This window comes from Sus scrofa, chromosome 9 (assembly GCF_054392235.1).
Source record: "Sus scrofa isolate SSC_HxYL_T2T_F1_AM1 chromosome 9, Sscrofa_HxYL_maternal_Yorkshire_Landrace_v2.0, whole genome shotgun sequence".
Taxonomy (NCBI): domain Eukaryota; kingdom Metazoa; phylum Chordata; class Mammalia; order Artiodactyla; family Suidae; genus Sus; species Sus scrofa.
In genome coordinates this window covers 72,330,159-72,357,159 of record NC_139391.1, presented here as the reverse complement: position 1 = coordinate 72,357,159, position 27,001 = coordinate 72,330,159, and the positions used below count along the sequence as shown (strand labels likewise).

Here is a 27,001-nt window from a genome sequence, read left to right as displayed (position 1 = left end):
AGAATCCAGATCCTGTGCTTCTTTGGCAGCTTTTTTCCATCAAAAGGGCCTCTGATTCCTCATCAGCTTGCTCACAGGGGATAGATGTGTGTTGTTGTAGGGGAGGGCCTTGCAAGCTGCCAGCCATGTTCCTGGGGCCAAGACCCCAACTGAGGTCACGTGGGAGGGCCCAGGCTCCATGGTTCCTATGAGAGAGGCCTTGTGTGGGGGTGGGTGAGAAAGTACCACCTTCACCTTGATCTTCCCAGCACTGCTTTCAAGAACGAGCCCCACAAGTAGTTGCTGCTTCTCTGCCCTGGGACAAGGTGACCATGGAAGGCTAAAAAACAATTCAACAAAACTAAGGTATGTGGATGAGAAAGTCATCTTTCTTCTTTCGAGAAGGAAATGTAAAAAGATCTCAATGGAGAAGTGGGCAGAGGGGCATGGGTAGACCACAGACCTCAGAAGGAAGAGCATTTCCTAGGGGTGTTTGGCAAGAAGCACCCAGAAGCCCTGGCGATAGGGGGCGGGGCGCAGAAGCCCAGACTTGGGGTTACAGGGCTTGGCTTATAATCCTTTACCAGTGTGCGCATGGAAATTTCCCAGGCCTGGGCAGGAGCACCCCACCCCTCCCCGAGGTAGGTAATGAGCAACAGAAGTGATTTTCATCTCTGTCCAAACAGGGAGCACAAAGGCAAGCGAACGCCACACTGCAGCCTTGCCTGACACTAATCATCGATCTCTGACCCCTGACAGGCAGATGAGGCGCCTCAGGCTTCAGGAGTGCAATCCTCCTGAGTCTTCACTTTCTGCAACTCAGTACTGCACTCCTCAATCCCCACAGCTTGGCTCATTACCTGCACCTCTTGTCTGCTTGGTCCACACCTTCCAGCCCATTAGGCACTTTCCCCAAAGGCCCTGTTACCCTCCCTGAAGCTGCAAATGAACTAATACTTAGGAGATGCACTGAAGCCAACCAGGGAACCAGATGCTCCATGTTTACCGAACTGGACAGAGAGCGCTAAGAACAGAAGAAAATACCAGGCACCAAGGACTCCCCACAGGGGCCCCCAGCACCACACCTCCCAACTCTGCCCATAACCCGCCCGCGCACACCTGCTGCACCTAGGGCTTCTCATTTTCCTGATGACAAAACTAAACCACGCGTCTCACCTCAAACTGCCACCTAGGCACAACTAGGAACAGTGGGTCCTGCCCATTAAAAAACAAAACCATCACCACTTTAATCTGAGCAGTAGATACTCCACGCCCATTAATTTCAGAGACAAGGTAGCATACCCCCCTGACATACAATGGAAAGCCGATTCAATGCTGAAAAATCTCTTCCAACAAGGTGGAATTCACTTTCTCAATCTGAAATGTACTGTCCCCTCACCAACACACTTAGAGGAAATGGGGGCTTGATAACTTCCCTCCTAGACAGAAAACTTCAAGCGGAGAAATGAGAAGAGGTTGGCCCATAATCACTCAATGGAAAGTCAAGGTCAGGGCTCTGACCAGACTCCCAGTTTCAGGACTGCCCAGTTTCAGCTCTTGTCAGCACCTGACAAAGGGAGCCACGTGGCCAGCACAACTCTGCTTTCTGATCTGAACCTAAAGGTAGTCTAGAAAGACCATGGTGCCCGGCTTTCTCATGACTAAGTTCTTCTACTTTTTGTTCTAAATAGCCCTAATATTTTGAAACACGCTGTCCTGTAAGTGTGCCTCATTAGCCATATTTTCTTTTTATTCATCAGACATCAAAAGAAACTGTCCATTATGTTCTGTTGTTTGATAAACATAAGTTCTGCAGCCACACACTCATTATGTTAATGTTTAGTTAACCAGTACCACTATAGTTTAACGCCCAGTTTCTATCAAGTATTTTGAAATATGAAAAACAGCTGACAATATAGAACTTTGGAGGAATACTAATTGACATTTCAAAGGTGTCTATCTTTCCTCCTATTTTTTCTGTAGGAAAAAAAAAGCTAGCACAAACAGGGAAAGATGTATGTGTAAAGACGCTCTCTACAGCAGTGTTTGTGACAGTAGAAAACTGGAAATAACATAAATGTCCATCAGGGAGAGGCTAGTATATACATACAAGGCAAGACTATGCAGAACGAGGTAAATCTAAACTTACTGATGTGAAAAAAAAAAAAAAACGTCCAGGACATAGTACATTAAAAAAAAAAAAAAAAAAGGAACAGTAGAACAAAGTATGTACAGTGTGAACTATTTTCATTAACAGGATACAACAGCATAAGATTTTGGAAAGATGCAAACTTAACAAGGTCAGGAGAAACTGTGAAAGATTTCTTGCTTTTCCCTTTCTTTCAGTATTGGTCAAATGTTTCGTGAACGTGTATTGCTTTTGTAATTAGGGAAAGGCTCATATGGGAACTGGTCAGTTCCAGACCTATTCAAAAATACCAAAGAATAAAAGAAAGAAAAGCATGTAGACCTCCCCTTCTACCCCCAATTCCTGCTTTCACTGAGCCCTGAAACCAGTCATCTGAGCACCTTAAAGGCACCTCAGCCAGCATGACCCCCCCTCTTCCACCATCCCTGGAGCAGCTGAAATTCCAGTCATGCTTTTTTGGAAGTCTTGGCTCCCTAAAGACATTCTTCAGCCCTCCAATTCAGGCACTTTCCAGAGTCCAATTCAGCTAACAACAGGTGTAATTAGCAGCAATGGGATAACGGGTGAGCTATTTATAAAGCAACTGCTGGACGTGAACACTAAACGGCCAGGGGATCCGGTTCTGAGATACAGGCAAATAACAAAGAAAAAGGACATTAACACATTGTCTCAAAACTATTTCTCCTTGGACTATGGCTGCTGCAGTCTAACCACAAGGGAAGAACCTGGAGCTTCTTCATGAATTACAGCCGTTTCAGAACAACCCAGATGCCTCCAGCAGAGGAGAAGGGAGAACTTGGGAAGGGGAGAGCAGAGCTTACAGCAGGAATTACAGTCTAGAGGACAGGAAAGAGACCTGGGAGCACTGCTTCCTTCACTAATCAAAAGCCCTCAAGGCAGGAAAAGCGCAAAAGAGTTAAGAGAGCCAGATAGGGGATTCCCAAGGAGGAGAAGCAGAACTAGAAGGTCTGACACTGGGAATTGTGCAGGGTCAGAGACTCCCACAGCTCCCCCTGCCCCCCAGCGCCCAGACACCAGTTCTCTGCTCCTGTTTGGCTCAAGTGTCCTAGCAACATGAGGGCAGCTCTCTTTAAGATATGCATCCCATATCCCCAAATCTAGGTTACCACACTGTTGAGAAAACATTCTTTACTAAAAATATAATTCTTCACAGGGCTCCTTTGTATTCTTTTTAGGGCTGCACCTGCAGCATGTGGAAGTTCCTGGGCTAGGGGTTAAATCAAAGCTGCAGCTGCCGGTCTACACCACAGCCACGGCAACAAGAGATCCAAGCCACACCTGCGACCTGGGCTTCACCTTGCAGCAATGCCAGATCCTGAATCCACTGAGCGAGGCCAGGGATCAAACCCACATCCTCATGGACACTATGTTGGTTTCTTAATCTACTGAGCCACAAGGGGAACTCCCATGGAGCTTTAAAGAGTGAGCTCCAGCACAGCATTTAGACTATAATTCAATCTATATGTAATGTTTCAGAAATAAATACAACATGCAAATAGAGTCACCGGTGAAAATTAACACACTTTAACCATGTACCCAACACTCTTGCTCATTCATTCTCACATCTCTCTGCAGGAAGGTACAATTAACATCCCCATTTTATTAAAAAGTAAACTGAGGCCTGGAAAGGATTAACAACATGTTCAAAACCATACAGCCAGGAAGTTAAAACCAAGATTTAAACCCAGGCAGTCTCACTCCAGAGGCTGCACTCAAATATCATGCTATGCTAGTTACTTTCCATGGAGTGTTTGCCCTCAGTACCTGGCTTCCAGTCCTGGCACAGAAAGAAGACCCTAATCAAAGAGGTGTCCCCACCCCAACATCACATCCAAACAAGCCTCCCCAGCTACAGCCCAAGCCCCAACAAGCCTCGTCAGCGCCTGGTGAAAAGAGATGATTATCATGAATCATGAGATTGACAAGAGCATGACATCAAGGTTGAGACTTTGGGAAAGCTTTGAACGTGAGATGATGCCAAGTCTCAGGCTGGCTGGCTGTTTCCTCAGCACTGAAGTGAGGCCTGGTAAGGTTCCAAAGGAACCTGGAAGCAGGAACAAGAGTTAGCTTTCCTTGAGATTCTCCCCAAACATCTGGAAACCAACTGCCCGGGACCTTCTGGACTGGGCTATGCATTCTTGGAGTCTAGTCTATTAAGGATGCTTCAGCATACAGATGCATGGGGACAAGAAATGACACTTCAGGAGTTCCCATCGTGGCGCAGTGGTTAACGAAACCATGAGGTTGCGGGTTCGGTCCCTGCCCTTGCTCAGTGGGTTAACGATCTGGTGTTGCCGTGAGCTGTGGTGTAGGTTGCAGATGCGGCTCGGATCCCGCGTTGCTGTGGCTCTGGTGTAGGCTGGTGGCTACGGCTCGGATTAGACCCCTAGCCTGGGAATCTCCATATGCCGTGGAAGCGGCCCAAAGAAATAGCAAAAAGACAAAAAGAAAAAAAAAAGAAATGACACTTCACCTCTCTGCAAACCCACCTGCTGTCTCTGTCTAAAAAAAATGGGCATGGAGATGCTCCTGTGAAACCCATCCCCAGAGGAATGAACCTGCAGGGAAAATAGTTTGCAAAGTATAAAGGTTAACCTATGAGAAAGTAAGGTGCCCAAGACACGGCGAGAAGTGAAATGTCAAGGCTGATTCCCCTTAGGTCTGTAGAAATGAGTGACTGGTTCCTACCTGCAATTTCTGCAGTGAGCAGCACTCTCACAAAACTTAGCCTAAGCGATAAAGGGAAACCGTTAGCGGGACCAGCCCCAAGTAATCCCTGTACCGGTGCCTCTCTGTCTTACTCACTGCATATACAACAGTGCTTGCTCTTTCAACATCAGTGGAGTGTACAGATACCCCCAGGAGACAGAGATTCAGTTAACAAAAGCAGGAAGAAAATGCTCGGCCACATGGGCAGCCTAGCACCAAAGACAGACATTTCACGGAGTCTACTTGTTTCAGACAGGAAATTCCCCTGATGGCCTTTGTTTTAAATTCCCGTGTCAAAGACTTATTTCTTACTCCCATTGAGCAGCAAAGTCTAGGATTACAACTATATTCCCAAGACAAAAACCCGGGACAAGGCAGCCCTTCCTCTTTCCCACCACTCACAGCATTTCTTCTCTGACATTCGGAGATTTGTTTTGGTTTCATAGCTGTTGTTGTTCTGTTCTGAGGAAGATGCAGGATTCCCAGACATGGCAGCTCTTCAGGGGACCCCTGGAAGGGATAAAAGGGATATAAGGAAGAGAAGGAAGGAGACAACCTTCCAAACACTCAGTGAAGAGGATCAGAGAGGTATAAGTGCAAGAACCCTGGCCCAAGAGTCAAGTCCAGCCTTTTTCCCAGTTAAGAGCTATACGCCCTAATAAGTCATGAATGCCCCTAGCCCTGTGTTTCCTCATCTCTGAAGAGGTGCAGCAGAAGCTTGCATTTATATTGCTGACTTTGGAGTTTACACTCAAATAAATTATCTCCTTCAATCCTCCCAACAATCCTGTAATGAAACAGATTTTGCTACCATTATTACTTCTCCTCATTTTACAGATTGAAAAACTGAGATTAATCAAACTAAGTGGTTCATCCAAGTTCCTTCCTGACTTCAGATTCCAGTTTAAGAATCTGGGGAGAGTAGTGGCAGCAGTTGGGGGTGGGGTGAGTTGCAAATAGATCAAGTCCATTATCATAAAGTAACTGCAGTCCAATGGGAGGATTCAGTCCTGAAAAAAATGAGAAGTGGGAAAAATCTCAAACATATCCCCTGAAGGAAAAACTGTAACTGGACCCAGAGACAGCCCTCACCCGTCACCATTTCTCCTCTGGTGTTCCTACTCTCAAGCCCTTGTCCACACCCTCTCCCCAACGATCCCCTGGGAAACAGTCCATGGAAGAAACACTGGGGAGCAAAGAGGTGGTAAATAACTTCCCCAAGGTCGCCTACAGAATAACGGGTAAGTCCTGATTCGAACTAGTGTGGGAGAGCCCCACGCGTTCTCCCTACAAACCCGGACAAGGACTCGTGAGGAAGGAAGGTCCTACTGCTTCAGGGACCTTGCACTGTACTTCCACTAACCACACAAATCCTGTAACTCACATAAACTGCAGCTTTGAGTTCCTAAACATCCGCACTCCAGGCGACGCCCGGGGGCCCGTACTTCCCCGAAACGACGAGGCTTCATCTTCCCACATCTCAGGGTGCATGCGGCCCCTCCCTCCTCTCGTCCGCCTAGACCCTTCAAGACGCTGTACAGCTGTCGGCCACCCCAAGATCCCTCCTAAGACTCCTCCCGTCTGTGGCCCCAGCACCTACCGGGTAACGCGGCAGACGGGAACCCACAGACTGTGGCCGGTGTCCGGCACACCAGTCGCCGGCAAATCACGTGCCCCCGCCTGGCTCCGCCCACTCCCGCGTTGGTCCTCACCTGGAGAGAATCGTCCACCAATAGAGAGCAAGCAGGCTTCAGGGGGCGGGGCTCAAATTAGAATCACTGACGCTAGCTCCAGAAGGAGGATAGAACTGTGAAGGGGAAAAATCACAAGCTCGCAAGTTTCCCAGCACCGTGGAGGTTGGTTGCATCGTTGCTTGGCAACTAACAGGGCTGGGGGCGGGATTAATAAAAAGTAAGTTTTGTGGGTTTTTTCATCCTCTCGCGAGAATGAACTAGTAGAAGTCTTGAGAGGGTGACCGGAAAAATCATTGCGGAGATTAACGCTTTTTCCTGAATCCCAGCGGGATCTGTTAGATCTGTAAATTGGGACGTAAGCTTGGAAGGTGTTTGCTAGAGTAAACTACCACAATACATCTTAAGGTGTTTGCATATTCTTGCCTCAGGTCGCGGACACTGTAAACTAAGGAAATCAACAACTCTCACCGCTGAACCAGGAGCTTCCCTGGATCCATGCACATACTTCAGTGGATTTACCATCTTATTTATTCTCCCTCTTACCACTCACACTGTACCATCTGTTATGGTCATCTTGAAGAACCAAAGAGAAAAACTGCTCAAGGAGAAAATTGGGTCATGAAAGATCTGAAAAGATGCAAAGTCTCCATATAACTTATTCAGATCTAGAGGCTTTTACAGTGGAGGTGAGTTTGCACATTCCGAGTGAACTTTTCACAGTTGCCCCCAGGCCCCCTTGATGCTTGATTCTGTTGATAAACTGTCTCTACGCGGGGTAGGCCTTGCTGCTTCGGATTCAGGATGGAAAAAGAACAATGAGTATGGATTTCTTGGAAGAGAGAGAAATTCAGAGGTATTTTTATTCCTCTGTCACCTGGGGGTTAAATTCATCCTTCTGAACAGCTCAAATCATTACCTACTCGTTGAAACTTTTTACAACTCCCAGTATGTTACAGTTGCCTTCTCTGTGCTTATACAACTTGGTTCTAACTATTCAGCAAGTGTTTACAGAGCACTTACTTGGAAGGCACAGTCCTGTGTTTAGGGATACGGGGTTGGAAAAAGTCACACAACCTAGCATTATCACGTTGCTGTGAAATACAGGGGTTGCGTGTCCTTTACACCTCACCGGCTCTCCTGATTACGTGAGTACTTCGCCATAATGAAGTCAGGAATGGAGTCGTCTTGGTATTTGTATAACTAGGGCGAACTGGAATCTGGATGACACACGGTAGCCCTCTTCATTCCTCCTTCTTACACTGCCAGCACCTCCCGAATAGCCCTCGGCCCAGATGCTGACCTCATACTGCGCTTTCTGATGTGGCAAATGGACGTTTTTAAGTTGCAGGCTCATGAAGGTGGAAAGGCCAGTCCCCCGGGTCCCTTAACCTCAATGAGTCAGTGTTTGCTGCAGCCATGCGTCTAATCACGAGTATATGTTTGTCTTTGACAGGTCTTTTTGACTCACTGACCATTCTTGGCATTCGTTTGCCTTCCGAACTATGATCCGGCGTGGTTTGGAAGCCCCAATTTAATAATTTCCGACCTAAGTGCAAGGTTACATTCCAATGTATTAGATTCAGGAACTCCGTTCTCCGCCCTCTTCCCTTGAGCATATATTCTGCCAACGCAGAAGGTGCCTCACTCGTTCTACAGGCAGCAAGACTAGCCGCACTTTAGGAATACGGCTAAATCATCACCCTTTGCCACCTAAAGTAGGGGTGGGTGGGAACTAGTTGTCACTTTAAGAATAGGCTAAGACTGAAGCTGCGGAGTGTCGCGAGAACTATAGCCAGCGACTTCTCGCGATGTTTGGTCCGGCAAAGGGTGGCCATTTTGGAGTCCCGCGGGAGGCTGGTTTCCCCGGCGGCGTCTCCCAACGTGCTGCGGGGACCAAAGCTGGGTCCACGGGTGTCTGGCCTATGGGCGGCCAGAGCGACACGATGTGGCGGCTCCGCTGCAAGGCCAAGGATGGCACACATGTTTTGCAGGGATTGTCCAGCCGTACCCGGGTGCGGGAACTCCAGGGCCAAATTGCCGCCATCACCGGGATTGCCCCCGATTGTCAGCGCATCCTTGTCGGATACCCACCCGAGTGCCTGGATCTCAGCGAAGGGGATACCATTCTGGGGGACTTGCCCATCCAGTCAGGTAAGGGGGATCGAGGCTGGGACCGGGCAGAGTCCTGGGAAGACCAAGAGGGGCATGTGGAAACAGTTGAGGTGGCTATGGGTCAGCTGGGGGCTTTGAGGACGAGGACAGGTTAAAAAACAGAACTCTGACGGAGGTCGGGACAAGTGTCTAGCAATTCCTTGACGTTAGGTACAGTTGAAAGAGACAGGGAGGGCCCGATCTCTGACAAGCCCAAAGCTTGGAGTCCCCTTCCCACTGCTTTCTAGTATGTCTGGAAAAGATCTCATTCATTTTGTTTAACCTCTGCGTCCACAAAAGTATTTTTAAAGGTGGAACTTAAATTTTCTGTCCTGATGGCTGTTTTCATTTAGATCACTGAAAGGTGTCAGCAGGTCTGAAGGATGTAGGATACTTTTTTGCTTTCCTGGTTCATTTTTGCAGTCACCTTCATATATACTTCCTTTGATAGGTGTACTCATTTTAGAGTTTGCTTTGACACATCTACTAAAGTCCTTTTTAAGTTCTAGACAACAGAAGTTATTTCTATCCAATATGAAAGCTTGAACAGCAATATTGATAATTAAAAGCCTTTCCCCTGTTATATCAAGGATCCCTCCCTGTAAACACTAGAGTAGATAATTAAGTTTCAGAAGGAGAGAACCCCCTAGTGGCCTATTCTGTAATAAAAATCTTTTGACGATCTATGCTTGTAAACTGCAGGGAGCAAGCTTAAGAAAATTTTGTTCTTGAAATGGGTCTTTTCAAGTAAATTATAAAGGTGGATACCTCAGGCCCCTTTACTAAATTAAGTGCAACCTAAAACGTTTTTCTCTTTGTTCTGTTTTCATCTTTATGGAGATTTCAGTAAACAAGACGAAACATGTTTGCAAAACTGTATTCTCCCTGCTAACCCCAACTTACACTTTTTAACTCGTGTTTGTAGTTTACAGACTTGGTTAGAGAATACCCATTTCATCTATGATGTCTCTGCAGTTCTGGATTTGTTTTATTTTTGACAGGCGACATGCTGATCGTTGAAGAAGACCAAACCAGACCCAAAACATCACCTGCATTTACAAAACATGGTGCTCCTAGTTACGTCAGGGAACCTTTGCCTGTGCTTACCAGAACAACGGTCCCAGCAGACAACTCTTGCCTCTTTACCAGTGTGTACTATGTTGTTGAAGGAGGAGTCTTGAATCCAGCTTGTGCCCCGGAGATGAGACGCCTCATAGCACAAATCGTAGCAAGTGATCCAGACTTCTATAGTGAGGCAATACTGGGAAAAACAAATCAAGAGTACTGTGACTGGATCAAAAGGGATGATACTTGGGGTGGAGCTATTGAGATATCCATTTTGTCTAAATTTTATCAATGCGAAATATGTGTAGTGGATACACAGACCGTAAGAATTGATCGTTTTGGGGAAGATGCAGGATACACCAAACGGGTCCTGCTTATATATGATGGCATCCACTATGATCCACTTCAGCGTGTCTTCCCTGACCCAGACACCCCTCCTCTGACCATTTTCTCCTCTAATGATGATATTGTTCTTGTACAAGCACTGGAATTAGCAGATGAAGCTAGAAGCAAGAGACAATTTACTGATGTCAACCGCTTCACCCTGAGATGCATGGTATGTCAGAAGGGATTAACTGGACAAGCAGAAGCAAGGGACCATGCCAAGGAGACAGGCCATACCAACTTTGGAGAAGTGTGATCCATGCATGATGAGGATTGAAGCCTACTACCTCACAGATCCAGAAGGCTCTGGGTTTTCCAATAAGCTATTCGTAACCCTCAAGAGTAAAAGGACACAATGCTTGAACCATCATTTTAACCTAAAACCACTAAGACACTGAATTCCTTGTTAAGATTAAAATTAGTGTGCAAGTTTACAGATGTGCGTCTACAGTGGTGATCCATGCCCTCTTTCTGCTGGGGTGACAGAATAGGTGGTCCTTGCTACCTACTGACACTAACCTGAAGATTGAGTTTTAGTATTATAAATTAGCACCCAGCGGCATTAACTGGGAGAAGAAAACAGCATCATATTTGGGGTAATGTAAAAGGCCTCAGGGAGGCCACTGGACATTAACCACAGTGTCTCCGGTAATTGAGTCCTTTTAAAAATTCGGAATGAGTTAACGTTACTAAATTATGAATAGATTCCTCTAATGAAGATGCTCAGAATTGTCAAAACTGATTTTATATTGCAATTTGGTAGACTTTATAAATGTGTACTTCATTGTATGCAAAGTCCATAACAAGCAATTTTTACAGGGATCAGTCTACTCCTTGAGAATGTTATTTAAAAATAGGAACTGATAGTGCCCAATTTAGGATTTCTAGTGTATAAAAGTAGAATGTATGAGGGAAAAGGTGCCTGAGCAGCTTACTGAAGCTTTAAAAGACCATTGGCCTCATTGTTTTAATGCTATTCATTTATTCATCTTTGTCACATGGGATAAAACTTTAAAATTAAGTAGGATATGTTTTTTTAAATTGAGGTTTCTTGAGGTTTGAGTGCTCGGTTTTTGCTCTTTTACCTAAAGGTTTGCCTGGAGGGATTTAATTTTCTCAGCTTTTTGTTAAGATCACTTCCTCTGGCTCCTTAAAAAAATTTTTATCTTAAGTAATAGTGCCATGCTTTGGTTTGGCTGTTGTGAGATCTTTGACTTACCTAAACAGTGTTTGTTTTCATGCTAACCTTATCCCACCACTAATGCTTTTAAATGATTTCCCATTTCTGCAAATTAGCACTTTGTTTATCCACAATCTTTGTCTTTTGCAGAAGTTTAAAGTAGTTGGGATGACAATATTGAGTGAATTTGCTTCACTTCCACAATATGACAGGTTTTAAGTCTTTGCCTTATTCAGCAGTCTCCTTTCTAGTATTAGATGTAGAGCCATTTGCTTGGTGGGCTGATCCACAAGGCACACCCTCTAAAACTTAGGTTCACTATGAGATCTTCCAGATAAAAGTTTTCTACCTCTTAATTCTTCTGAAGATCAGGGATGCTAAATTATAATTCATTATATATTATCTCACATAATGTGAAGAAGCTTAATGTTGTGAAGTTTTGTTACCTTGGTCTTGTTTTTGATTAAATATCTCACTTAGAAAACCAATGGTATACCTTAGAGCACCTGTATCTTTTCTTTTAGCTTATCTTCTTGGCAAATGTTTTAAAATTGAGATTTACTTGTAGCACTTTGCCTTGATGGAGGTGGCCATGTAAAATTAAGGGGGGAAAAAGATAAAATAAAATCAAGGAACATGTAAACAGTTTAGGGGGAAAGTACCTTTAAAGAACAATTCACAAAGTATGCTTGAAATCACTGGATGACACTTCTTAAGTACCTTTTGCGTGAATAACTCTTTTAGGCATTATGAGTTGTTTTGGTCAGTATAACTTTAATTTTCTATTTTACTGAGCCTTAAAAATAGTACTTGTGAGCTTCCAGTATTTATGTTTGGCAATCATAATATGTACAAATGAATATGATTGAAAATCTCTTTGTATCTGACTGTCATCTGGTCTAAAAGGATTTTGTATCTCTTATTTCCCCCAGAAAACACTAAATTTAAAGCTGAAGTTAGGAGTGTACCACTGTGTAACACCCATCAAATTGAGCTTTATATGTCATTACTCATAAACCTTGCCTTCCTTTCCTAAGTATTTCAGGGGCCAAACTTAATATTTGCTTACTGGAATTTTACAGAAGTCTATTCATACAGCAGATATTTATTGAGTACTTTATAATGTACCAGGTATGCATTGATGTGTTGCCCAACATAAATTCTGTCACTTTAGAATTGAGTATACATTATCTACATTTGATTTTAATTTAACAAATGGAAAGAAATAGAACGTTATATTTTATAAAATTAAACCCATCATTTTAAGTGCTTTTGTTTGCATATTTAAGCTTATGCTTTTATAGCAAGTGTCAGATATTTATTCAGGGGATCTTATTCTATTTTACCTTTTAACTGGGTTGTGCATTTCTCAGTTGGACACTGATAGATTGCTCTCAATAATGGCTTTTTAAATTAGCTGCTGAAACTCTGCACTGGGACTTTAATGATCTGATCATGAGAAATTCAAGATAAAGTACTGTTTGCAGACTGTTTGATTTAATTATTGAGGATTAAAGACCTAAACTTGTACTTGCTCTGAACTCAAGCTTGTAAGCCTCACAGAACTTTAAGATTTTTTTCTTTTTCTTTTTTTTTTTTTTTTTTTTTTCTCTTTGGCTTTTTAGGGCCGTTCCCAGGCTAGGGGTCCAATCAGAGCTATAGCTGCTGGCCAACACCATAGCCACAGCAATGCGGGATCCGAGTCACATCTGCCACCTACATATACCACGGCTCACGGTAATGCCAGATCCCCAACCCACTGAGCAAGGCCAGGAGAACCTGCATCCTCATGGATACTAGTCACATTCACTTCTGCTGTGCCACACAGGAACTCCCTTAAAGATTTTTTTTAATTGCACTTATTAAACTCTTGGAAAAATCTTGCCGCAGGTTTAAAAGAAACCTTAAATTTGCACTTGAGCGGAATGAAACCCATCTTCCCATTCATTCAGTTTTTGACTGCCGTACAAGAATTTTTTTTATTAAAATGAGGATAGTTTACATTATTGTGCTCTCCTATCTCCCACTCCTTCTTTTCCTTACTCTACTTTCCCTCACTCTTCTTTTCCTTACTCTTCTTTGGACTTAAAGAAGATGAGATGTAGGGCTGTTAAGATGCTCTTCTAGATAGAGTGATTTCAGAAGTTAAAATTAGTATCTCTGGGAATTTTGTGATGTGATAGCCATGTGAAGACAGCAGTGTGGTACATCTGTTAGTGGTTCATGGTTATTTCCCATGAATGTTTAATAGGCACAGTCAAGTGGTACCCTTGAAAGTTTGGGGGCTGATCAGCTTGACCCTGTTGGCAAAAGCTGGTATAGTCATGCCATTTGATTATCCCATAAAGTAGTTCAAGATCCAGCAAAATCGTAATCAGGAATGAATTAACATATTACTACTCCATACGTGCCCCTAAATGCCCATGTTCACCTTGCATATCTAGCTTATTCTTTCTATCTTATGTAGGCATTAAAACATGAATGTTGCAGAGTTCTCTTGTGGCGCAGTGAGTTGAGGATCTGGCATTGTTACTGCAGCAGCTTGGGTCACTGCTGTCACTGGTTCAGTCCCAAGCCCAGGAACTTCCACGTGCCATGGGCACAGCGAAAAAAATGAATGTTCATGTTGCCCTAACTGAACAGTTTTCTGTCTTTTTTGAAAAAATTAGAGAGTATACATGATGAGCAGCAGCATGATTTTTTTTCTTTATGAATCAAATGGCCTTCCTAAACGTTGATGTATTAAGATTTTTATGTTCTTTCATGTGTTGAGAACACACATTTATTATTATTTGCTGCACTTTAAAAATATGAAATGAAAGTTTACATGTAAGCCCTCTCCAGGGGTCTTGTCAAAGATGTTAAAATACAATTCTTCAGCTCCCAACAATTAGCTCTTCTTAACAGTTACCATCAGTGTATAATGTATCCAGTGGCACAACATTCTGGTGTTTTGTTAACAGAAGAACTGGATTTCAGGAACTGTTAGGAGCATGCTCTGTGCCCTGGCATTCAAAATGTTACTTATTTCTATAATGTGATTGTTCTTTATTATTCATTGTACAATGCAGTATTCAAGTATTTGTCCTTGTAGCACAAAGATGACTACTACAGCTTTGAAAAGATTAGAGTCCTCAAACTCTTCATTTGTTTCTGAGCAACTTATTTTAAAGGAGCTGATTTTTGAGTCTGAGGCCTTGAAAGTTATGTATAAGCAACATCATTTTTAAGTCTAAGGTGAAACACTTGTTTTGAATAAGCTAGTTTATTAACTAAAGATGTTTTCTTACTGTTAGATAATAAATGCGTTATTTCAACAAATTTCATCGAACTTAAAAAGATTATACGATTTCCCCAAGTGTGGAAAATAATTTTTTTTTTTTCTCCAAAACTTAGCTGATATTTTGTTTACAGTGCTTTGGATATTTGACTTTGAAGAAATGATGTTACTCTGGAATTGTGGGGTGCTGATTTAGGTCTTGGTTTATAGAATTTAAAGGAAATTGATAGTCCTCCCATGCTGTTTTAGAGTAAAGGGAGAAAGAGGCAGAAAGATAAAGTACCATATAAAGAGAGATCCTTAAGTGAATGCATTCCTAGTCCTGAATTAGGCTTTTCAGAAAATATCTCAAGCAATGCCTTTGTGTCACCATAACCTTCCTCCCCCATTTCTTGGCATAGAATGTAGCAAGGCCATAACTGAAAAGCTCGTCAGTAAAGTATAAAACCCTAAATAAGCATTTTGCTATGATGCCTTTTTATACTTGTTTTTAAAAATACAAACCTACATTTAGGAGTTTAGGGTTAGTAAAGATATGATAGTAAGTTGTAGGTAAACAGGTTAACCTAAAAAAAAAGGTTTACAGTTTCTACTGAGATTACATGAGCCTGACTATAACTGGTAATAGGATTTGTATTAGTTGTAGCCTGTAAGTTAATTAAAAGGACCAGGGCACCTAATTCTTGTCAGTTCTCCAGTTCACCTTGGTGCCATTCATGATATAAGCTGTTTACAGGAAATATAATTTCTGTAGCAAAGTGTAATTCTTTTTCCTTTAAAAAGATACTAAGTTTAAAATACAGCTTGTCAAAAGGAACAGAGAATAACAGTTTCCTATATTTCCTGTATAAATGCATTCGAGGTTGAAATTCCTAAACACAAGAAGAAACCCATAAAATTGTAAAATTTAGAGCTTTAAAATATGACTTGAAAAGTAGCAGGAAAGGGTAAAGCAGAACAAAGTCCTGTTTCCTTTGGCATAAGAATTTTTTTTTTCTTAATGAAGATGGAAAATGCTTTCTTGTTTTAAAAATATTTTGTCTACTTGCCAGCATTTTTTTTTTTTTTAAGTTAATGCACTGTTGCTACCTGGGAAATGTCTAATTTTCATTTTGTATACCTCTTATGTGATTTTGCCTTTATCATTAAGATGCATTGATTTTATTTATGAGATGTATAATTCTAAGTACTTAAATGAATGAAGTGACTTGTTTTGAAGGAATAAATGAAGTGAAAATATTGTTGTCTGAGCATATCTTGGGGAGGGCAGAGGGCCAGTGAACAGCTGCCACACTCCAGTTACATATTTATCATCAAAAGCTAATGGACCTCTGCTTTGACTTGTGTACCATTATCTGCCAAATCTCACTCTATAGGCAGAATCTTAATGACTGACAAGAGAAACTAAAATGTTTCATCTACCCAGAAGGTTTTGAAGTTTCCTTTCTTCAACTCCATATTTTCTGGTGAGTGATCAGCTCCTGAAATTTGTAATTCAATGTCTGTTGCTGACAAATTGTCAAAGTGAAAAGTCTGAATGTTCCCTTTCATTTATAATAGACTGAGATCTGCGCGAACTTAGATCTGTTTGGAAACTGCAACATCTCTATGGGAGAATTTATTTAATCTTTGACAATGTCAGGGTTTAAACATTTATTTGAAACAACACTGAAGTTATTAGAACTGGCTAGTTTTGGCTAACTAAATGGAGCCACTTGTCCTTTCCTTCACATTGAAAGCTTAAAAATTCTGGAATGGGGAGTTCCCGTCTTGGCGCAGTGATTAACGAATGTGACTAGGAACCATGAGGTTGCAGGTTCGATCCCTGGCCTTGCTCAGTGGATTAAGGATCCGGCGTTGCCCTGAGCTGTGGTGTAGGTCGTAGACACGGCTCAGATCCTGCATTGCTGTGGCTTTGGCTTAGGCCAGCGGCTACAACTCTGATTCGACCCCTAGCCTGGGAACCTCCATATGCCTCAGAAGCGGCCCTAGAAAAGGCAAAAAGACAAAAAAAAAAAATTCTGGAATGGGAACCATAATGCAATCTAGCTTGTGCACCAAAACAAAATATATCCTTGGGGGTCAACCTTAGAATAAGTCAAGCCAAACTTCATATTAAAAGGAGTCTCCTGGATTGTATGGCAGTAGCTTGTTGAACAGTTAACTATACCCATAAAGCAAAGCTTCTCCAAGTGTGTTTATCACATTACCTGGGAACTTGTAAGAAATGAAAATTCTCAGAAAGAAATTAAAAATAAAACAATCTGTTTTTACAAGCCCTCCAGGTGATTCTGATGCATGGTAAATGTTAGAGAATCACAGCTAGGACCATGTAAATGAGCCAGTGTCAACTTCCAGAGACCTCTGACAGCTTATGTCAGTACTACATCCTTGGCCTCATTCAATCCATCTTTATCTACTATTTAAAGATAGTTATTAATATTACAGGGAGTATAAATCTAGAGAGGACTGATAGTACAGTAGATGATTCAAAATCTCCACAGGCTGAAAAACTCTAAGACAGAATACTCATAAAGTCCTGCCCTTAAGTTCTCAAATGATGCATTATGTGAGTGCAGCATGAGTAAAACCTGGCTTTATAGTTGAATGGACAAAGAAATAGCAATAGTACGTAGCTACTCTTCCAATCCCAACCCGGTGATATGACTTGGGCTGCAGACATAGTTGCATTTTAATAGTTAAAAGATATAGAAAAAAGAAGCAAAAGTGTTAGTGTACCCACATTGCATTGGGGGTTGGGATGAGGGTTTTACCTGTGAAACCTGATGAAAAACTAAGGTTTGACCACTGTCATGTGAGAGCAGGAAGGAACTGTAGACAACTACCTGGAGAATAGAAAAGGATTCTCACATTGCTGTGATGGCTAACTACAAACCTGGGGAAGTGTGCCAAATGCATTCGATTTACTCTCTGAGGCTCTGAAGGGAAGAACTCAGACCAATAAAGGGTGAATATTACAAAGTAAAATTTCCCTTAGAAACCTAACACAAACAGAAAAGGGTGCTGTAATATTAAGGTCAAGTACTGTGATGTAACTTCCTGCATTGTGAAAAATAGAGCGACGATCATTAGGGCCCCGATATCTTGAAAATGTTTCAAAAGCTGGTTGTGAAATGAATAATTATGAAACAAACTTCTTCCCTAGCATTTGCATATCCTTTTTTTTTTCTTTTTCTTCTTTTGTCATCCCATTAGTTTTTGAAAAGTAGGGGCTTGCACTCTTATTTAGTAATATGGTGGAAGCTGCAAAGCAGGGCTTCCTTATTTGGGAGTAGTATATACTATGCTTATCTTATATCTCTAAACCTAAAACGAGAAGTTCAAGAACAGAATAGCAAACATCTCAAATACTTTTTTTATTTTAAACATTTGTTTTGTCTTTGTCTCTATTGCGTCTATAGATTTCGAGAGTATTTATCAAATGAAATTAAATGCCAGGGTGTCATGAACACATTTCCCTAAACTCACTAAAATTTAGGATTTTTATTTTTTATACTCCCTATATATGTAAATTTAAGTAAACAAAAAAATTGTGAGGAACTAAGCTCTGAGGATAACTAGTCCTTTGTCTTTGCCTTAGTAACTTCCTGCCTCTTGACTGCTTCTCTGCCATTCTGTCCTTCTAAAATTCCTTCTGTACACCAAGGGGAGTCCTCCAACCTTACTGGGATTGGGATGGCATTTCTTTGTATTCTATTGAAGGACTTCATTAGTTAATCTTAAAATATTAGAGTAGATGTCATAGCGAGTTGGCCATGGTCTAAAACCCTAACAATGGCCCTCTTGAATAATTGCAACAGGCTGAAAAATGTTAATTTGGAGTTGAAGCTTACTCAGGAGTCAAATTCAAAATCAATGCTGAAATTAAATCCAAAACAAAGACAAAATTGGAGTTCCCGTCGTGGTGCAGCAGAAACAAATCTGACTAGGAACATTGAGGTTGTGGGTTCGATCTCTGGCCTCGCTCAGTGGGTTAAAGATCCGGTGTTGCCGTGAGCTGTGGTGAAGGTCACAGATGTGGCTCAGATCTGGTGTGGCTGTGGCTGTGGCTGTGGTCGGCAGCTACAGCTTCGATTGACCCCTAGCCTGGGAACATCCATATGCCTCAGGTGCGGCCCTAAAAAGACAAAAAAAAAAAAAAAAAAAAAGATATAATCTTGGAAATGAAAATAGCAGGTTTGAAGCAGATGATTTAATAGCAATTTTCCCATCAACGATAGAGGAAGGGGAGTTCCTATTGTGGCTCAGCGGTTACTGAATCTGACTAGCATCCATGAGGATGCATGTTCAATGATCCCCGGCCTTGCTCAGTGGGTTAAGGATCCAGTGTTGCTGTGAGCTGTGGTGCAGGCTGCAGACTCGCCTTGGATTCTACATTGCTGTGACTGTGGCATAGGCCAGCAGCTATAATTCCAATTCAACCCCTAGCCTGGGAAACTCCATGTGCCATGGGTATGCCCCTAAAAAGAAAAATAATAAAACAAAGCCCTTTACCACCTCACTGTTTAAAAAAAAAAAAAAAAAAAAAAAAAAAGAGAGGAAGAACAAGAGAGGAAGAGTGATAGTAAGAATTTGTCAATGTGTATTTAAAGCTCAAGGACAAAGTACTTTATCAAATAATGATGAGTATTTCTAGCACACTTCATTTCAATCCTATTGGATATTTATATTGAATTAAATAGAAAATGTGCCTTTTTTTCTTTCTTTTTTTTTTTTTTGGTCTTTTTGCCATTTCTTGGGCCGCTCCCATGGCATATGGAGGTTCCCAGGCTAGGGGTCCAATCGGAGCTGTAGCCACCAGCCTACACCACAGCCACAGCAACACGGGATCTGAGCCGCGTCTTCGACCTACACCACAGCTCACGGCAACACCGGATCCTTAACCCACTGAGCAAGGCCAGGGATGGAACCCAAAACCTCATGGTTCCTAGTCGAATTCATTAACCACTGAGCCACGAAGGATGTGTCCTTTATCATAGAATAAGAATTAATTTTTATGGTCTAGCATACTTCACAAAATTTTCCATCCTGATTGTGGACAGAATATTACAACTGTAAAATTCCGAACTTCCTTCTACTATGACTTTGTATTGGGATTGATAAATCCTTTTCTTATGAATTTTATTAGATGGGACTACATCTCCCAGAGCTTGACCATTATGAAATAAACTAATCAAATCAGGGTTTTAAACCTACAAAACTAAGGAACGACTTTGAGTTATGTTGACCTTCTGCCAAAGTGACCCTTTCGATTAGATCCATCATTTAATATCCAGCCTTGCTTTTTTTTTTTTTAAACTCTTACTCTGTCACGATGAGTAAAATGATCCTAGGTTTGACCAGAAACAGTAAGGTCGATTTATCTCAGATAAATTGTTAAGCAGTTTTCTTTAACTCTACCTCTTGCACGATATGGGATCAAATTCCTCAGAATTACAAGGATAGTCATTCAGTAAGCATTTTTTAATGTGAATGTTGTGTTAGGAACTGCCCTGGGGCTGGGTACACATGGACGGGGAGGAGGGGAGACACACGGCTATAAAGGAATAGAAATACAGGTGCTATGAAGAGAAGAATGAATGGGGTGAAGGAATCACATCAAAAGTGGTTAATCTGGGAAAGCCTTTTCGAGAGTGACATTTAAGATGAAACCCGAAGCATGAATAGAAGTTAGTCGATGAGTAAGAACAACATTCCAAGTATAATGTTTTTTTGGGAACACCATGTTGCAGGAGGAAATTAAATATTTTCCAGGCCAATCCGGTGATGGTGCGGTAAACAGGAAAAGAGAAACATGAGATGAAGTTTCAGAAGTAAGTATTCAGATTTGCAGCATCTATAAGCTCTATTAAGCGCTTACCCTAATTCATATTTACCACATTTTATTTGCTCATTTATTTTATATTTGTGTCCCCAAGTAATTTGTCCACAAGTTCAGGGATCCGCTCTTTCTTATTACCATTGTATTCTCAGCACCTAATAAAATAGTGGACACACGGTAGATATTCAATATGTATGTGCATGAATATAAAGCAAATGATATCAGCACATAATTTAGGAATAAAGTCATCCAAAGAGCATTGGGATGACACTAAAGCACTTTAAGGAAGGCATCATCAGATTTATGTTTCCCCAAGTTATTTTAACTGCTCTGTAGGGAATGGGTTAAGGAAATAAGTAGATATGGAGGACCAGTTAGGAGGAGGCTACTGCAGTACCTATATAAGTGATAATGGTAATAAGTTTAATAGCATTTGTTGAGGGCTTACAATGTACAGAGAATAATTTTCATGTATGATCTCATGTAATCTTCAAAATAACTCCATGAGACAGATTATTACCTTCTACATTTTGTAGATAGGGTTACTGAGAATTAGAGAGGTTTGATAACTTCTTCAAAGATGAATGGCTAATAAATGGATGACAGCTTGGACGAGGTAAATGCCAATAGAAGAAGATAGACAGGATCTTCAGGACTGGGTGACATGAGGAGCAATAGAGAGAGAAGCATCTATAATGTCTCTCAGTCGGTGGATGAAAGGGACATTTACTGACCCCTGGAAGATGGAAGGGGAGAATATATGGAAGGAACAGAAAAAAATAAGACTTTGGGCATGTTAGGTTGAAGATGTTCATGAATCATTTAAAAAAGATGTCATATAGGCAACCACAGACCTGAAGCTCAAAAAGTATGTCTAAAGATTAAGGTCGAAATTTCATATTTCTCGCCCTACTTCTGTGGAGCTGTCAGAAGCATCCCTTAGCATCTTGGCCACCCATTCTGGAATAGAGGAATATCTCCAGAGCAAAAGTGGCTCCAACTATTGGTTGCATTGCATCAGACTTTTATCCTCATCATGATATTGGCCTGACAAGTCCTCAAATTCTTCACTGCATTTTTGGCTCACCACTGCTTCAGCAAGGAGGGTTTGTCTGAATTACCTATCTTATAGTTAAAAGCTATAAGAATGGAAGAGCTCAACTAGCAAGAATGTATGAGAAGAAGGTTCAGCACCAAACCACAAATAAACTCCCAACATTTAGAAGTCAGGTAAAAGAAAAGGGCCAGCATTTAGAAGTCTATTAAAGAGACAAGCCACCAAAGATAAGAGTTCAGAAGAGATCAGAGGTGCATGAGAATTTCATGTCATGAAATCCAAGAGACAATGCTTATTTAATAAACAGAATATGGCCAACTCTGTTGGATGTTATACAAAAATCAAGTTAGAGGGAGCTTGAAAGTGCCTGTAGCATTTGGCAACCTAGAATGAATGTTGCACACCTGTAACATATAATATTGTACATCAATTGTAATTCAATTTTTTAAAAAAAGCTTTAAGTTTAATTAGGTTCCATTTGTTTTGCTTTTATTTCTTTTGCCTTAGGAGACAAAAAAACAGTTGCTTTTATTTATGCCAAAGAATGTTCTGCCTATGTTTTCTTCAGAAAGTTTTATGGTTCAAGCTTTGGTTCAAGCACAGTGAGTTAAAGAATCCAGCTTTGCTGTGGCTATGGCATAGGTCACAACTGTGGCTCAGATCTGATCCTGATCTGGGGACTCCATGTGTCATGGGGTGGCCAAAAAAAAAAAAAAGGAGAGAGAGAGAGAGAGAGAGGGAAAGAGAGAGAAAAAGAAAGAGAGACCACGACGAAGCAACGGCTAATGTTCTATTCCAACAGAAGGTGTTGCTTGGGCTGAACCTTGAAGACTAAGCCAGGAGAACAGGGTGGAAATGGGTCCAAGCAAAGGATACAGCATGTGCAAAGGCCCAGTAGCATGAAAGCATGACAGTTTCAGAAAAATTAAATGTGATGGTAGTAAAGAATATGGATGAATATGTGGTGGGAAAGCAGGTAGAGCCAGCTCATGAAGGTCTTTTAACGTCATATGGGGACTTTGAATTTCATCCTGAATGTTATGAAAATTCCTCAAAGAATTTTAAGGAGTGGAATGACAATCCAGATGTGCCTCCATAAAATGAAAGATGCAAAACAAGGAAGAGCTGTAGTCTCTTCCCTCTTCAGTGGTCCATGATCCTACAAGTAGTGAAGTCCTCATCAGAGAGGAGAGGATGAAGAGCTGGAAACAGATATGATGGTGATCTCAGAGGAGATATGGGAGGATTGCTGTGAAGTATTAAGTCTGGGTGAGATAGGTGTGATGATGCAATTAGCTGGCCTGGGGCCAGGGGAGAGAGGACAGAGTTGAGGGGCAGTGGTAAGATGGGTTGCATTTTGAACATGTTCAGATTTCGCATTCCTTACAAAACTCACTGATGCAACTAGATGATCTCAGCCCTTAAACTTTCATTAGCACTGGGAAGAAAAGGACTGCTGAATCCTCCAAAATTTCATGGTAGGTGGGCTAACACTGCTCTCAAAAAAGAAACAAGGAAAATAAAAATCTACTCCCAGCAAATACTTAATGATTAAGTAATTTCAGAACTCCTTCATCCAAATCCACCTAATTACACCCTTTAGTCACATCTAATTATTTTTGGCTTAACAGTAATATCAGTTCGGTGAGAACCTGGTGATCTATTTAATGTCTTAATCTGGCCCATCAAATTATAATCACTCTCACCTAAATCCTTTCCTAGCTATTTTCGCTTTAAAGCAAGTTCTTGCTATTACTTGGGGAATAAAACCTTCCCTCTCCCCAATATGTTAGAAGTACACTCAGAGACTTAGCATAGACTTAGCCCCATACCACGATCATAGTTGGTACCCAGTGTTTCCTAGGGCTGGTGATGATACATGTTCAAAGTGATTCATTTTTCCTTTTAGGGGAAAAGGAAAAGAAAAACACTACTGGGGTGTGACTGGAATGTGAATGAAAAGTATGAAATGAATGGTTAGAATGGAGGCCCATTCTGTTTTGCAGAGAGTCCAACTTTTTTCTTTTTGTCTTTTTCCTTCTTTCTTTCTTTCTTTTTTTTTTTTTTTTTATTTTTGGGCAGCACCTGCAGCATATGGAGGTTCCCAGGCTAGGGGTCGAATCAGAGCTACAGGTGCTGGCCCAGCCACAGCCACAGTAACACCAGATCCAGGCTACATCTGCAACCTACATCACAGCTCACCAAAATGCCAGATCCTTAACCCACTGATTGAGGGCAGGGTTCAAACCCACATCCTCATGGATACTAGTCAGGTTTGTCACTCCTGAGTCACAATGGGAACTCCCACAGAAAGTCTAATTTTATATGGAGCCCAAAGAGGAAAGTCTGACCAATGACTGTGGTATATTTTGGTCTTAAGGTGGTGTGTCTGTGTGTCTGTGTGTCTATGTGTCTGTGAGTATGTAGGGGAAGTGAGGTGCTTCAATGGGGAGGTTGGACTGAGAACGAAATAAGTTGGCTTCTGATAGTTGAGGAGAAGACAACACAGCAACAGGATGCAAGGATGGAGGAATGAGGATATGATGAGTCAGGTGAGCTGGACTGTAATTAGATTCCATAGTCAGGTCATCAAGTAGGACTCATATACAAAGAGCAACATCCTCCTCAGACAATGACCAACATCTACCAGGGACCCAGTCTCTCAGGTGTTTCTGACCTTGGAAATCCTCTCTTTCCCCCGGTCCAGACCTCCTTCCCAATTCTCTTGGAACCTTAGAGACTGGGTATTTTTCCAAACCCCAAAAGAAGGAAAGCAAAGCAAAAACAAGCAAGATTTCAAGGGAAACATTTAAAGATATGGAGAAAGAAAAATACCAAATTCAAAAAAGTGATTTGTTTCAGCTGGGGTGTATGTCTATTTTGAGGAGGCAGGAGTGAGTGGGGAGCAAAGTTTGTAAGCACCTTCAACCATAATGTTAATGTTCTATTTCTTTTTTTGTGTGTCTTTTTTTTTTTTTTGTCTTTTTTTTTGTCTTTTTGCCTTTTCTAGGGCCACTCTCGCGGCATATGGAGGTTCCCAGGCTAGGGGTCTAATCAAAGCTATAGCCGCCAGCCTATGCCAGAGCCACAGCGATGTGGGATCCAAGCTGAGTCTGCAACCTACACCACAGCTCACAGCAATGCCAGATCCTTAACCCACTGAGCAAGGCCAGGGATTGAACCCGCAACCTCATGGTTCCTAGTCAGATTCGTTAACCACTGAGCCACAACGGGAACTCTATTTCTTGAACTGAGTGTTATGTACAGTGCTGTTGTGATCCCAGAATATCTGAAATATTTCACAATTTTCAAAAAGAGATGTTAAAAAAAAGGAAAGGAAGGAATAGAAAGACCATTTTGTCTGTTTCTCTACTTCTCCTTGGGAAAAGATAGAGGCTTCTGAATTATTCTAATTTTTTTATAAACACAAAAACTGTTCACAGAAAAGAGTGTGCCTCCTCTCTCATCTTTGAGGTTAATGCTCCTAAGTTTTTGCTTGTTTGTTTGTTTTTAGCAAATGCTCAGCTAACACACCTATGAAGCTGGAGCAGCTTCAGTGACTCCATCCATGGGTGTAACTCTAGTTGCACTGAACTTCTGATGTGGAGATGCCCTTCCTGTTTTGTTAGTATTATGACATCATGCATATTTGAATGATACATCAGGAAGAGAAGTCATTCCCCTCAAACACGTAGTCAGCTCTATTACCCACATGCTGCTGATAGGGTGCTAGATTAAAACCGGCTTTCTCAAACCCCCTTTCTCCTCACTAGTCCTGCCCTACTCCTTCTTACCCTTGGCCCTACAATCATTGCACTTCTGCAATGATTATGTTGCAGAGATCACATACAGAGAAAAGATGAAAGCCATATGTCATCTTGCTATAAAAGACATGAAGAGCTACAAGGCAGCAATGTGACAAGAAAGGCTGAATCTAGCAATTAGAATTAAACCTGCATATTATCTGTGTATTTCATGTTTTCTACTTGGGATTTTCTCCAAAATAGAGGCTGACTGGCATCCTACTGATACATGGCAAGCTTGATGTCGTACTGCCTGCGTTGAAGTCCCTGCTCTGCTACATCCTAGCTGCATGATCTTGAGAAAGTTATTTAACCTCCTTGTAAAATTTGTATATTAATAGTGCCTACCTTTTGAAGTTCAAATAAAGATTAAATGAAAAAATGCATGGAAATGCTTAGCACAATACTGAGTGCAGAGAAAGAGTTTAATGAATATTGGCAATGACTATGTGCATTGATTTTATTTACTTATTTTTTTTCTGTCTTCTTTTAGGGCACCTGCAGCATATGGAGGTTCCCAGGCTAGGGGTAGAATCAGAGCTACAGCTGCCGCCTACATCACAGACACAACAACACCAGATCCAAGCCACCTCTGCGACCTACACCACAGCCCACAGCAACACTGGATCCTTAATCCCCTGAGCAAGGCCAGGGTTCAAACCCGAAATCTCATGGTTCCTAATCAGATTCATTTCTGCTGTGCCACGACAGGAACTCCTCTGCATTGATTTTAATTTTTGTTCCTGCCCCTGTGGTATCAAGGATAACTTATATCCAAGGAAAAACCAGCTTCCAAGCAAAATATCTGGTTAAAGTGGCTTCTGTACCTGGAGAAAGATGAGGAAGATTTCCTCCTGAAAGCGTTGGATTCTTCCACCTATTCTCTTCTGTCTAGTCCCCTCCAGTTGTTTTTAACTACAAGTGCCAATAATGTGCCCATAGAAGAAGATAGGAGCTGCTAAACTGGTTGGTGGATTCTTTTTGTTTTTATTGCTCAATATCCATTGCTACTTTCCAAGCACAGCTACAAAAGACCAGAAACCCAAATGAGGGTGTGCATGTTCCCTCTTTCAAGGCTGTCCAGTCACTTTTTCATCAGAACAGGGACCCCTTGGGGGAGGAAAAAAGGTTTTATTTCCCGCAGAAATAGATGAAGCCAAGGTCATTGGTAAACTGTGGGGCAACAGTGTCTCAGCTCCAGCCTCTCCCGCCTTAGACGCCTTCTTCCTTGGTCCTGGGTGGAGCTGCTAGGGTTATGAGCTTCTAGGAAAACGCTTAAAGGTAACAGTGATTCTGAACATCTAGAAAAGCTAGTAGCAAAACTGGCACAAGGCTTTCCGAGGAATACTTCTCTTCGAGAAGAAGGCAGTTCTAGCCAGAAAACCAAGTTTCAAGCAGACACACTAGAAAAGCGTACTGCCCAGTGGACTGACTTTCTATCAGGATTTAAAATAGTATGAATAATAATATGTTTTGCCTACTCTCTCCCTGCTGACTCTCCCTTCTTCCAGTTTTAGCCCAAACTAGGCCCTCCTCTTTTATTTTCAAGGGCCCTTTATTGGCTCTCAACGAGGGAGGGGGAAGGCAAGAGAGGATTGGCCAAAGGAGAAGAGCGCCGCCCCGCCCTGTCCCCGCCCACGCCCTCCCCGGAGGAACAGCTGGAATGGGAAGGAGGGAGGGAAATCTG

General features: G+C 41.9%; 2 protein-coding genes across 37 annotated transcripts in view; one reads left to right on the top strand and one right to left on the bottom strand.

The window, feature by feature from the left end:
* The window catches only part of PFKFB2 (6-phosphofructo-2-kinase/fructose-2,6-biphosphatase 2), a 36,105-nt gene extending 28,240 nt beyond the window's left edge, over positions 1-7,865 (bottom strand). For 15 of the 34 annotated variants that reach the window (XR_014815704.1, XR_014815701.1, XR_014815702.1 and 12 more), the window contains exons 1-2: positions 6,459-6,526; positions 5,261-5,368 (exon numbers count right to left, since the gene is read on the bottom strand). Coding sequence is in view for 20 of the 34 variants with exons in the window: in XM_084976906.1 (XP_084833032.1) it covers positions 5,261-5,348 (88 nt within the window). In the remaining 14 variants the exon portion in view is untranslated. Of the gene's footprint in view, positions 1-5,260; positions 5,369-6,242; positions 6,527-6,570; positions 6,692-7,572 lie in introns of those variants that run through there. The other 19 variants (XR_014815706.1, XR_014815699.1, XM_084976893.1 and 16 more) reach the window with 5 other exon arrangements.
* Positions 6,662-15,851, top strand: YOD1 (YOD1 deubiquitinase). 3 transcript variants are annotated; one of them, XM_005667547.4, is made up of 4 exons: positions 6,662-6,714; positions 6,981-7,238; positions 8,544-8,703; positions 9,705-15,851. In XM_005667547.4, exons 2-4 carry the CDS (start codon positions 7,188-7,190, stop codon positions 10,406-10,408), a joined length of 915 nt encoding a protein of 304 aa, XP_005667604.1. In that variant the 5' UTR covers positions 6,662-6,714; positions 6,981-7,187; the 3' UTR covers positions 10,409-15,851. The 3 variants fall into 3 exon arrangements, with proteins under 3 accessions (XP_005667604.1, XP_084833039.1, XP_013835092.1); XM_084976913.1 differs by having other exon boundaries at positions 6,662-7,238; XM_013979638.3 differs by lacking the exons at positions 6,662-6,714; positions 6,981-7,238 and having other exon boundaries at positions 8,197-8,703.
* Positions 15,852-27,001: the final 11,150 nt, after the last annotated feature.

Bases quoted from the DNA above. Each gene is read 5' to 3' on its own strand.
- YOD1 (XM_013979638.3), top strand. From the start codon at position 8,361: ATGTTTGGTCCGGCAAAGGGTGGCCATTTTGGAGTCCCGCGGGAGGCT. The intron at 8,704-9,704 runs GTAAGGGGGATC...TATTTTTGACAG, and splicing joins GGACTTGCCCATCCAGTCAG to GCGACATGCTGATCGTTGAA.